Source organism: Sus scrofa, chromosome 9 (genome assembly GCF_054392235.1).
Source record: "Sus scrofa isolate SSC_HxYL_T2T_F1_AM1 chromosome 9, Sscrofa_HxYL_maternal_Yorkshire_Landrace_v2.0, whole genome shotgun sequence".
Taxonomy (NCBI): Eukaryota; Metazoa; Chordata; class Mammalia; order Artiodactyla; family Suidae; genus Sus; species Sus scrofa.
This window is the reverse complement of record NC_139391.1, coordinates 107,757,260-107,771,338: the sequence shown is the minus strand read 5'-3', so window position 1 is coordinate 107,771,338 and position 14,079 is coordinate 107,757,260. Positions and strand designations below refer to the sequence as shown.

At 35.7% G+C, this 14,079-nt stretch overlaps 1 protein-coding gene across 8 annotated transcripts in view; it reads right to left on the bottom strand.

The window, feature by feature from the left end:
- The window catches only part of FAM185A (family with sequence similarity 185 member A), an 81,899-nt gene that overhangs the window by 43,624 nt on the left and 24,196 nt on the right, over nt 1-14,079 (bottom strand). For all 8 annotated transcript variants that reach the window (XR_002347078.2, XM_084977446.1, XM_084977448.1 and 5 more), the window contains 2 exons: nt 7,519-7,614; nt 2,845-2,979 (listed from right to left, as the gene is read on the bottom strand). Coding sequence is in view for 7 of the 8 variants with exons in the window: in XM_084977446.1 (XP_084833572.1) it covers nt 2,845-2,979; nt 7,519-7,614 (231 nt within the window). In the remaining variant the exon portion in view is untranslated. The remainder of the gene's footprint in view (nt 1-2,844; nt 2,980-7,518; nt 7,615-14,079) is intronic.

Genomic DNA, 14,079 nt, shown 5'->3' with positions numbered 1-14,079 from the left:
GATAGATTACTGTGGAATCATGGTCACTGAACTCTTTCTCCTGAATTACTGCAGTACCCTGCTAATTATAATTAACTTTTCCTTCATCCACCATTGTCCCTTCCAACTTTTCCCCACTCAACATTCAGTGATCTTTCTAATACACAGATCTGATTATGTGAACCCCAGATTAAAACCTTTTAGTGCCTTTGCAAGGCATTTAGTATAAAGGCCAGATTGGCCCTATGTGATCTGATCCCTCTCAAACCTCCCACCCTCCTTTTATGCCACGTTGCCCATTATCTCTATACTCTAGCTTTATTGGATTGTCTCACTTTCTCAAATTCTCAAAGCTAGTCTAACTGAGATGCACCACCACCATGCTTTCACAGTACCACATACACACCTTTATTATAACATTTATTCCATTTTACTGTATTCACTAGCTTGTCTGTCTAGCGTCACTAGGAAATAAGCTCCTGAGATGACTTAGAGACCGTACTTTATCTTCCCACTCCTAATTTCTAGCAGCACCCGATTCAATAAAAATTGGTTGAGTGACTGACTGACAAAATAAAGTAAAATAAAGACAAGAAGAGGAAGAACTAGGCTAGTATTTGTCTTTAAATATATTAAGTTTGAGGTGGTACTTGTTGAGTGGAATGGAAATGGGCAAGAACTTAAAAAAGAGATCAGGTCTGCAGTTACTGAATTTGTCCAATGACAGGACTAGTAACTGTTCTTAAATGATTTAGTGAGGTCTTTTTTTCTAGTGGCTGAAATAGGGTTTTAAAACTGAACTAAAACTAAATCTAAAGTTCAGAAAGGTATATGATTCTATGAGCAACAGAATGAAAAATGACGAAATAATTTTATAATTCATCCTGAACATCTGTAAAATAATTTGATTATGCTATCATTCAAAACATTATTAAACAAACGTGTATTATTACCTTACATTACAAGGGCAAATAAAGTTAACTCTACTGACTCCATATCAAATTCAAGAGATAGAGCATAAGAAGTTGAATCCTGCCATATTTAACATACTCAAATTTTCTCTATGTAACTAAGAGTCTGTTCATTAGGATTTGAAAGTCTATAGGTGTTATTTTTACTACTGTTATTTTTTTTGTTAATATTCTATGATTTTTAACAGACTCTTAACTTTTATGACATATAAAATGAATATTTTAAACTGAAACTTGATCTTGAGAAGACATCCCACTGCCACCACTCCACCACCATACACTTTCTTTTTCTAGACAATATCTGATGGGTAAACCTGTGGCAAACATGTATGTACATGCTTTAATTTCAATGTCCTTCTGCAATGCCATTTTGGTAAGATTTAAAGGAAAACTACATTAGCATTCCTTTTTTTTTTTTTTTTTTTTTTTTTTTTTACTATATAATGTATTGTCTATACCATAAATATTTTAAAAAGTAGTACCAGCCATTAATGCAGCCAGAGGCAATTAGAAAAAATGTGCAGGAGTTCCCGTCGTGGCGCAGTGGTTAACGAATCCGACTAGGAACCATGAGGTTGCGGGTTCGGTCCCTGCCCTTGCTCAATGGGTTAACGATCCGGCGTTGCCGTGAGCTGTGGTGTAGGTTGCAGACGCGGCTCAGATCCCACGTTGCTGTGGCTCTGGTGTAGGCCGGTGGCTACAGCTCCAATTGGACCCCTAGCCTGGGAAGCTCCATATGCCGCGGGAGCGGCCCAAGAAATAGCAAAAAGACAAAAAAAAAAAAAAAGAAAAGAAAAAATGTGCAAAAGCTATTCACATTTCTGGAACTGAGAATTTGTTGCATTAAAAGATCAAGTTTACAATGTGTAAAATACCAAACCAAATTCCTATTTATTGTAATCATACAAAATTAACTTCATAGCTTACGCTATATGTATTTAGAGTTGGCCCCTGAATAACATGGGTTTGAACAATGCGAATCCACTTATATGAAATTTTTTTCCAATAAATACATACTACAGTAGTATATGATCTGTGGTTAGTTGAATCTACAGATGTGGAACCACAAATATGAAGTGCTGACTGTAAAACTATATGCAGACTTTTGACTGTACAGGGGCAGAGGACCCAGTGTTCAAGGGTCAACTGTGGTTAATTTTTAAGTCTAAAAATTAGAAAGCGGCTGTGCCAGAAAAAAAATTTTTAATGATTTTTAAATTTTTGATTATAGTAAAAAAATGTAACATAAAATTTACCATTTTAACTATTTTTAGGTTTACCATTTAGTAGTGTTAAGTACATTTACACTGTTGTGCAAAAAATCCTCATAATTTTACCTTGCAAAACTGAAACTTTATACCAAATGAACAACTCCCCATTTTCCTCTCCCCCTATTTTGTTTCTTTAGGTATCTCATATAAATGCAATCATATGATATTTGTCTTTTTTGCTACTGGCTTATTTCACTGAATACAATGTTCTCAAGGTGCATCCACATTGTAGCACATGACAGAATTTCTCCCTTTTCAAAGCTGAATAATATTGCATTATAACTATATATATCACATTTCATTTATGTATTCATCCATCAGTAGACATATGGGTTGCTTCTACCTCTTGGCTACTGTGAATAATGCTGCTATGAACATGAGTGTGCAAATCTCTCACAGGAAAGTTTTTAAAATCAATTTTATCTAATGATAGGACTAGTGAGTGTTTCAAACTAAACATCTGCAACTGTGTTACTGATAAGCAGATGGAAGAAAAAAATGTGTTCAACACCAACATGTGACAATGGAAAGGAATAAAAGACTAAAACTGCAGTTAAGTATAGCGTATTTCTACTTGTATATGGACAATAACTATCTTACGGAGCAAAAGGCAGCCTTCTTACCAGTAATTACTACACCATCATCTTTATGAGCTTCATTCATTTCTTCAACATGGACTTCTGAGTTCACATCAATCTTTTTCCCTGATAACTGTAAATAAGCTTGAAGAGAAGATGCAACCTTGACAAGAATAGAGCCTATGATAAATTTAAAGGAAAGCTTATTAATACAAAGAAATAAAAAGTACCATAGCCTATTATAAAAATGATTGAAAGGATAGCACTGCCCCTGATACACTATCTTTACTCATCAGTGTGTGTGTGTGTGTGTGTGTGTGTATGTATGTGTGTGTGTGTATGTGTGTATATATATGTATATATATATTTTTTCAGGGTGGCACCTGCAGCATATGGAAGTTCCCAGGCTAGGGGTCGATTGAGAGCTGCAGCTACTGGTCTACACCACAGTTACAGCAACATGGGATCTGAGCCGAGTCTGGAACCTACCACAGTCATAGCAACAGGGGATCCAAGCTGCATCTGTGACCTACACCACAGCTTGTGACAATGCCAGATCCTTAACCCACTGAAAGAGTCCAGGTATCAAACCCGCATCCTCATGGACACTATGTTGGGTTCTTAACCTGCTGAGCCACAATGGGAACTCCAGCATGTTTTATGTAAATAGCAGTACCTTTTCCTTACTCCCAGGTGGTCAACATTCCCTTATTGCCAAGGCATTCACAGTATCTTCTGTCAAGATTTTGAGTCAGTAGGACATCAGGAACTATTTCTTCTTTTGCTAATAGCCCCAGTCAGCTCATCCAATACCAGAAAAGTGAAGAATATTTCACACTGCTATCTCACTGTATGACAGGATTTGTGACTTCACTAATCACTGTAACACAACTAGAACCCTGAGCTCTTGTGTTTTCAGTAGTGTCTTGTCTGGGTGGGGCAATGGTGGATAACAATAATTTTTTTAAAGAAGGAAATATTTAAATTTCAAAGGAAAATACAAAACAAAAACAAACCTGGAGAAGTCCAGAATAAATAAAAGACATATGTTTTTCTGCCAAACATATTTTAAAAAGTAGAAAATAATAGATTTTTAAAACTTTTTCTAGGACTTCCTATCTCTAAATACAACACTAAATGTGATAATATGATGAACACCTTTCTTCTGTTCTTAAATGAATAAAGGGTTATTAGATCTGTTACAGTTTTAAAACTGTTAAACAAGGCAATTAGTTCCATCCCCATCTCCCTCCACATTCTCAGACAACAAAAACCACCAATACTGAAACCAAGCAGGGCCATGTGGGGCTCCTGGGCATGAAAAGTTTTTTTGAATCCCCCATTTCTTTTTCGTAGGGAATAGGCTTCATTCAGCCTCCTTGACCTTTCCTGAGTTTCAAAGGGTAGGTTCCAACCGTTGCTAATCAAGGAAGAGAGGGGATACAGAGACAAGAGAGAAGCAGTCAAGAAACAATAGACCCTTGGGGCAGGGTCTCAGTTTCCCCTTAAGGGATACACATATCTTTGAGTTCTTCTGCAGAACTAAAACCCACAACAAATGGAAGATGTTAGCTACTTGAAGCATTCTGCATTCTAGAAAGAGAGTCACACAGTGAGATAATCTCAAGAACCAACAGAACCAGTCCTGGGACCACCAAACACCTCCTCTGAAGAAGAATGCAAGTCATCATCTGTAGTCCTATTCTATTCTCCACTCCTAAACTATAAGACCCCTTCCTATTCTTTCTCAAGGGAGGACACAGTCTTTAGGGCATTAGACTGCTGTGGCCTCCTTTGCCTGGCAAAGCAATAAAAACTACTCCTTTCTACCTCACCCAAACCTCTGTCTCTGCAATTCTATTTGGCACTGGTGAGGCTGAGTTTCAGCAACAATACTCAAGCTACATTACTCTTTGCGACGAAAAATTCTCATGACCCAAATGCCTCATCTTTAATACTAATTTCTTTAGAAAGGAGAGTTCTAATTATGTCTTCAACCTCTTTTCACTTCAAAAACTGCATCATGGTTATTGACATCAATACTATTTTTAAAAAATTAAAAAGTGAAAACTAACAATAGTATCATTTATTGAAGGCATACTATGTTAAGATTAGTGGCCTTATCAAGAACAACTTCTAAGTGGAAAAATCAGTACTGAGATAAAGGTCTTACTCTAAAGCCTAAACACAACCTTTCTGAATGGATCAGAAAGGTCACTACGTTAACTTTCTTAGGAAGAGATGAAACAAGCATTGTAACACTCTTTTTCACTTGGCAAAATGGTCATGGGGCTGAAACGACAGCCTGAGAGAGTCAAGAGACTGGCTCTTAAACCCTACAGCAAGACAGTGGCAGAGCTGGAAAGGATTCCAAGCGTCTTTTCTAACTACTAAGCAACAGAATCCTGAATACCTTTTTTGTTGTTGCCTTTTTTTTTTTTTTTTTTTTTTTTTTTGTCTTTTCTAGGGCCATCTGCAGCATTTGGAGGTTCCCAGGCTAGGGATCTAATTGGAGCTACAGCCACCGGCCTACACCACAGTCATAGCAACACGGTATCCAAGCCGAGTCTGTGACCTACAGCACAGCTCAGAGCAACGCTGGATCCTTAACCCACTGAGCAAGGCCAGGGATCGAACCTGCAACCTCATGGCTTCTAGTTGGATTTGTTTACCACTGAGCAATGACGGGAACTCCCTGAATAACTTTCCATTACCCCAAAAAGTTACTGTTCCCAAGTACAACGACAATTAAGAGACTTGAATTAAGACAACAATCTTTGTTTCCAATTATCTTTAAGTTCCTGCCAGAAACATGGTCCCAAAAGGAGAAAACACAAAATTGTAATCCCAATCATACACTGCAACATCATCTATTTCAACAGGTTGTTGCTGGAATAACATTCTGACTAATAATTAAAAATGCTTAAAGTAGATGAAGATTAACAATGTTTTTTGTTTTACTTTTTGGTCCACCTATACGAGATAGGAAGTATTTTCATCTAAGAGCTGCTATTCAAAACTTCTTTTTTACTCTGTTACTAGTTACATTAAATGTAGTAATGGTTTATGTTTTGTTTTTCTCCTTGGGTCATCACAATAAAAGCATGCAATTCTTTGAGTTTTTTTGACATTTACAAAATGCCCTGAATAGTATTACTGAAGCTCCTAGAAATTTAGTGAGAACATGGTAATATCCTATTTTAAAAGAAAAAAAAAAATGTTGATCTTGAGAAATCAAATCACACCTGTGTGTCAGCAATAACTTGTTTTGGACTTCTGTGTTTGTAGTTTTATTTTGACATGGACAAGAGAGTCTCATTGGACAAAAAAAGTATTAAACCAACATGGCAAAGAAATTACTCACAGTGGGGACAACTGGTCTCCGCCTAAGTATTTTCCATGTCATACACATAGCCTTGTTCTGGCCTATATGCAAGAACTTCTAGACTTTGTTTTAAAATTTTTTTATACAGAGCTATGGTTCTTAACTCTCTGTACCCAAGCCACTTAAACCCCTATAGACAAGCTACTCCAAGTACCCAAGTCACTTGCCACCATGTACGTGTACATCTATGTGCATGCTGGCAAACAGACTGGTATTCAGCCTTCAGATGACTAAAAACCATACCTCTCTTTTTGTTTTTTAACGGCCACATCTGAGGCTTACGGAATCCCACGATAGGGGTCGAATCAGAGTTGCAGCTGCTGGCATATGCCACAGCCACAGATCCAAGCCACATCTGCAAACTACAATGCAGTTCGTGGCAATGCTGGATCCTTAACCCACTGAGCAAGGCCTGGGATCAAACCCGCATCTTCATGGATGATATGCTGGGTTCTTAAACCAGTGAGCCACAACAGGAACTCCACAAGTGTATCATTTTTTAATGAAACAAGTGGACTCTTAGAATAAGCTGGTTGTATCAGAAGATTATAGGGAGTTCTCATTCAGGCTCAGCAGTAATGAACCTGACTAGTATCCATGAGGAAGTGGGTTCGATCCCTGGCCTCGCTCAGTGGGTTAAGAATATGGTGTTGCCATGAGCTGCAGTGTAGGTCTCAGATGTGGCTTGGATCCCACGTTGCTGTGGCGTAGGCCAGCAGCTACAGCTCCGATTGGACTCCTAGCCTGGGAAGTTCCATATGCTGTGGGTGCAGCCCTAAAAAGATGAAAGGAAAGAAGGAAGGAAGGAAGGAAAAAGATTACAGAAAGAGACCTAAGTCTGATTCTGCAAAAAACTAAGTCAATAATCACTTTAGAGGACTTTCTTGGTGATACCTTTATTTCAGGATCACATTTTGAAAAATATTACTTTAGAGTATTAGCTTGAAAAAGTCCTCTTACAAGGTGGCAGGAAAGCTTCCAAAAAGAATTATGGAAGCATTTTCCTTCCAAAGGATCCTCTATTTCAGACATAAAACTAAACTGAAAAAACCCAAACACCAACACTAAAAAAATTCCACTATAATAGTCAATAAATTACAACTTTTTTTTTTTTTTGTACTACAAAGGGAAAGATAGTCTTCATGGTCATCTGTTCTAAAGGTTTCAAAGATAATTGGTCCAGTGGGCTAGTATTCAAGTCTTTAAATCAGAGAAAAATTTCACTGAAATCACTATGTCAGCATAGATAAGATAATTTGACCATCTGTTTCCTGAATGTTACATAAAACCTTCCTTAAACCATATGTCAAAATAAAACATTCCACTTAGCTAACCTTTATGGGATTTCAAATCCACTTTCCCCAGGTGGCTGACATAAACATCAATGGCACCCTGATGAGTTGAGGCATTTAGACATCCAGAAGACGAATCTAGGAGAAAAAACCATAAGCATAACTGTTCTTATTTAAGTAAAATTGGAATTATATACTTGAAATAAAAGGCTCTATTTCAGCATTAGGATAAGTAGTTCAGAGTCTTGCAAGGTTTGGTATCTTCCTTGTAATTACGCCAACTTTTGCTATAAGATGAAAACAGAATTAGAGAAATCTACACCTAGATAACTGATAAGAAAATCTCTACGTCTAGAAAAACCTCTATAATTTAACTGTAAATATGTTAACTTTAAAATCTTATGTAGGAAGGACAGTACACAAGTAAAGACAGCCAAGACCATTAGGCATCATTGATATATTTAGGTCATTATCAATTTTTAATATTTTCTAAAAAATTCCACCTCATGTACAGTCACATAAAGGGAGTAGCCAAGTTAACAAAAACCAAAACCCTTATATTTTCTCCTTTTAGCAAATTTTCTAGTACTCAAAACTGTTGCTAACAGTGAAAGATTACACTAGATAAGATTCTGTTGCACTTTGTAGAAGGACTAAAACAGGGGAAAAAAGGAAAGACATGAAATGTGGGTGAAGCTTGTTCATATCTAAATATTTCTTGTCAAGTTTCTGGAATTGGACAGATATCTTTAAGTCAGCAGAAGAAAATTAAAATTAAGGTGGCCCTGATTTGACACTCAAATTTCTCTGTCATCACTGACTCCAGTTTTCAATCAGCCAACATTTCAAGTTCCAGGGAAAGCAGACAGTCAGATAACGAAATAAGAGAATAATGCTGAAGAGTCAGTGGTAAGTACCCTTTCTTGTTTCCTCCTCTCCCAAGGCAACCGAACTTTTAGTTTAACATTCTAATTGCCCTGAGAAGAACAAAGCATGTATTTTTTTTTTTTTTAGAGAAGTCTCTTAAAGAGCATATTTTATCAGGAGTTTTTATTAGTTCAAAGTAGAAAAAAGTAGGGAGGATGGTTAAAAAAAAAAAGTTCCAAAAATTATATTACAGTTTTTACAAAATTCAGAGGAAAAAACATTTGTATAACTGACAAAAGAACCAACATTCTTCTTTAAAAGCAAAGGTGATATATTAAAAGCAATGAAGCAAGACATATTACTAATTTTTTTCTTGTATTGTGTAATACAAATGATTGGAACTAAAAATTAATTATCAAGAGTCAAGTTAAGGCTGCATTCACAGAATTTCATTTTTTGGAGATTCACATAATAGAAAAATTCTATTATAGTTCTTGGAGGAACCTTAAGGGAAATATGCATTAGACACTAAGATGTAAACAGAAAATTATTAGTGCAGACAGTGGATGGAATAAACTCTCACAGAGTTTACTATCATCATATTTTGGACAAAGATCTTGTACATCTGACAAAGGCCACTGAGTTTTCCTGGAAATTACACAAACAAAAGGGAAAAACTGATGTCAACTACAGGCTAGCACTACATACAACCAAAGAAATATATATTTGTAATATACACTCTATTAATCAGTGAATAACAACTAAGCTTGAAAGGCTAAAATTTTACTTTGCTATTTTCCTTCACATAAAGAGAGAATTCTCTCAAAACTGGTCAAGCATGTTCACAAAATTCTTCTGAATTTTTATAACTTTACTTCAACTTTCAACACGGAACAGCAACACAGAAGTTATTTAACCTTCTTTTTTTTTTTTTAAGGTTTGCACCTGCAGCACATGGAAGTTCTGAACTATGGGTCGAGTTGGAGCTGCAGCTGCTGGCCTATGCCATAGCAACGTGGGATTGGAGACACCTCTGTGACATATGCCACAGCTTGCCACAACGCAAGATCCTTAACCCACTGAGCAAGGCCAAGGATCAAACCCACATCCTCATAGATACTAGTTGGGCTTGTAACCTAATAAGCCACAATGGGAACTCCCCAAAAGGTATTTCTTGATTTCTGCAACTTGATTCCTACACCTCAAGAACTGTATTAACTGAAAGAACAAGGAACAAATTTTATATACAGGATGTAAAGGATTTGAAAAAACAGAATTTTAAGGTCACTTCAAGGAAAGTTTTCTAAATTCATGTCCTGTCCAGGTATTCTAATATTAGGGAGGGAGCATATAGGAGGCTGGGCTTATGAGAGACACACAAAGCAACTCCTAGTGTGCCCACCCACCCCCCAAAAAAACCTATGAAAACATTCTTTTTAAAATAATTACCAGTATATAACTTCTGGCAGTGCTTTTCAAAAGTGGCAACATAGGTAGGGAAGTAAAGCTAGGTGTGAGCAACTTCTATCACACCATTATACCATTATTTACTATCAAGCTCTGCTTTATCCTGTTGACCTTTTTTTTTTCCTTTTTGATTTTAGGGCTACACTATGGCATGTGGAAGTTCCCAGGCTAGGTAGGGGTGGAATTTAGAGCTGCTGGCCTATACCACAGCCATAGCAACATGGGATGTGAGCTGCTTCTGTGAATTACACCACAGCGTGCCTCAACGCCAGATCCTTAACCTACTGAGGAAGTGAGCAAGGCCAGGGATTGAACCCACATCCTTATGGATACTAGTCAGGTTTGTTTCCACTGAGTCAACAATGGGAACTCCTGTTGACCCATTTTAAATGGAAGATGCCCTGCTATTCCACAATAAAGATATTATTTTTAAAAATATGAGTCTAGAGAAAATCAGAATTTTGATATACATAATCAAAATTTTTAAAGCACTTAAGCTTCTGAGAGAGTGCTGTATGTACTATGGAAATTAAGAAGAACAGAGTTTGGAGATGTAGGTTAGAATGTATGCACAAAATCCAAATAACTGATGAGATTACCTAAAAAAGCTGATAAGCTGATCAATTATCTAAACAAGAAATAAAGGACCATAACTACACTTATTCTTCTTATATAAATCATTGAGATAATACTTAATCTATTTTCCTGAAATCAGATAGTATTCCAATCTGATAATATTATGCAGCCTTTTCTCTACATCCATGCCAATAATTTGAAGCCTCTGTTAGCCTAACAAATTTCCCTCTCAAGTACCTAAATCACTTTTTGTTTCTTTGTAATTGCTTTGCTTCTGGTAATCCCAATTTCTCAAAATCCAAGTTGCTCACTAGACTTTAAGTTGTCATGATCTGCAGAGTTGCCTTCAACTTTCTCCAGCAAATCTTTCGCTTTAATGAAAGCACAAACCAAGAAATTTCAAGAAGTTCCAAAGCAGGAAGGGCTAGAGCAAAGCTAGTGTAGACATTTCCATACATTTCCAAACTGACCTACAAAATGGTTGATCAATTTATACTTCAACTAATAATTGAGAGGAATCCCTATTTCACCATAACTTTCCCCAAAATGTATATGATCAATGTTTTAAGTTATGACTGCTAATATTTAGATGTTTTCAATTAGCAGTAAGATATTAACAAAACTGTACCTTTATACTGACTATTTCTCCTGCGAACTGCTTGTTCATGTTTATCCATGTTCCCATCCCATTAAGTGTTCCTTTTCTTCTCATTTGTCATACACACATGTGGATAGAGATTATATCTACATCTCCATCAAATATCTTTCTAGTTTGCTACTTGTCTTTTATTCAGGTTTATATTTTATCCATACAGAAAAAAATCTGTCAACTCAGAATTATATACCCAATGATAACATGCTTCAAAAAAGAAGGCAAAATAAAGATATTTTTAGATGAGAGAAAACTAAGAGAATTTGTTGCCAGCAGACTTGGATGGACTATAGGAAATGCTAAGGAAATGATACCACTTGTAAACTCACATGTTCAGGGTTCAGGAAGAAATAAAGAACACTGAGAAATGGTAAATATCTGGATAAATATAAAATATTACTTTCCCTTTTTAACTTCTTTGAAATACAAATGATAGTATAAAGCAAAAAAAAAAATCCTATCAGTATGTTAAGGGATTTATAATACATGTAGACATCAGATAGCCTATATTATAAAGAACAGGTATTTGAATGTATCTTCTGGTTGCAAGTTTTGTGCATTTTATATGAAGTGGCATAATATTAATTCTAAATACACTGAAAAGTTAAATTTCTATGTTGAAATCATGGGAAACCCAAATAAAAAATAATGCAAAAAGATATAGCCAAGAAGTCAAAAAGAAAACCAAAATGGAATTCTGAAATATATCCAATTAATGCAAAAGAAGTTAAAAAAAAGTAGGAAAAATAAACAAAAATAGAAGGAACACAATAAATAATAAAATGGTAGACACACACCACACTCAACCATATCAATTATTATACTAAATGTTAATGGAATACACACTCCAATTAAAAGACAAGGAATTCTAGGCATTCCTGTTGTGGCACAGTGGATCTCTGGCCCCGCTCAGTGGGTTAAAGATCTGAGGTTGCTGTAAGCTGTGGTATAGGTCACAAATGCAGCTCAGATCCTGTGTTGCTGTGGCTGTAGTATAGGCCAGCAGCTGTTAGCTCTAATTCAATCCCCTAGCCTGGGAACTTTCATATGCCACGGTGCAGCCCTAAAAAGCGAATGGAAAAAAAAAAGACAGGGAATTCAAGGAATCCTAAAATGAATTTAAAAAAGTAAGAAAGCAAGTCCCAATCATACGCTGTCTATAAAAGATGGTTTGTTGTTGTTGTTTTGCCTTTTCTAGGGCCGTTCCCGTGGCATACGGAGGTTCCCAGGCTAGGGGTCCAATTGGAGCTGTAGCCACTGGCCTCCGCCCGAGCCATAGCAATGCAGGATTTGAGCCGTGTCTGCAACCTACACCACAGCTCACAGCAATACCAGATGCTTAACCCACTGAGCAATGCCGGGGATTGAACCCACAACCTCATGGTTCCTAGTCAGATTCGTCAACCACTGAGCCACAATGGGAACTCCAAAAGATGGTTTTTTAAGCATAAAGGTAGATTGAGAGTAAATGGAAAGAAAAAGATATACCATTTTAACATTAAGATGTCGAGAATGCTTTCATTATTATTTACAAAAGCATAAGAAGGGAAAAGTGCCTTTATTAAGATTAAATGAAGAAGATTCAAGCCAAAGCATTTGCCTAAAGAAAGACACTTTATAATGACAAAAGGTTAATTCATCAGGAAGACACAGCCCTCGTGAATATATACAGCCCTAAATAACAGAGATTCAAAAGCCAAATGTAAAGTTGACAGAATTAGTTAAAAAATTTAACTCTCTTCTCTCACCAAGTGATCAAACAACTGGACCAAAAAAGAAATCACTGTATTACACATTCATTTTAAGGGCACGGGATGCAGTCACTAGGTAGAACCGGGAAATAAAATAAGTTGCAATAAATGTAAAACAAGTGAAACCATACAAAGTATATTCTCCAATCAGAATGGAATTTAATTAGAAATCAATAAAAACAAAAGATCTAGAAAAATCTTAAAGAATGAAAATCAAACAAGAGAATTGTATGGACCAAAGAAGAAATCATAAGAAAAATTTAAAATCCTTTAAAGTGAATGATAATGAAAATGCAACATTTCAAGATTTGAAGGATGCATTACTTTAAAAAACTTATCATTTAAACACAAAGTCTAAAATCAATAACCTAGGAGTGGGATGGACTGGGAATTTGGGGTTAATAGATGCAAACTATTGCCTGTATAGCACTGGGCACGATATCCAGTCACTTATGACAGAGCATGACAATGTGAGAAAAAGAATGTATATACGTATGTGTGACTGGGTCATCTTACTGTACAGTAGAAAATTGACAGAACACTGTAAACCAACTATAACGGAAAAAAATAAAAATAATTTTAAAAAATAAGTAAAATCATTCATTATCAAAGACAATTCCCACTTAAATGGAAGGTTTCACTGGTGAATTCTATCAACTATTTAAGGATGAAATTATACCAATCTTGCATAAATTTAGATAATAGAAAGGAGAGAATCTATTCAACCTTATTTTATAAGAACAGCATACTTCTAAGAGATAAAATCCACATTTTGTAAAACAAAATAAAAATTACAGATCAACATTCATCATAAACATGAATGCAAAAAATCTTTGACAAAATATTAGCAAGCCAAATCCAAACATGTATAAAAAGGATAATACATAATGACAAGGTAGGGTTTAATCCCAAGAATATAAGGTTGGTTAACATGCAAAAGTCAATGTAATTGATATATTAATAGAATAAAAAAATAAAACATGCAATAATTTCAGTAAATACAGAAAATGCATTTGACAAAATCCAACACCCATTCATGATCAAAGAAAAGAAAAACTGTCAGAAAACTAGAAATAAAAAAGAATACCCTCAGTTTGATAAACAATATCTATAAAAAGCCTGTATAGCTAACCTCATACTTAAAAGGTAAAATACCGAATTTACTATTTCCCTAATAATGAATTTTAGAATTTAAAACAAGAGCAAGGACTCCCACCTTCACCACTACTATTCAATACTGTACTGAAGAATCTAGTACCCTAATAAGACAAAAGAAAAAAAAAAGAATAC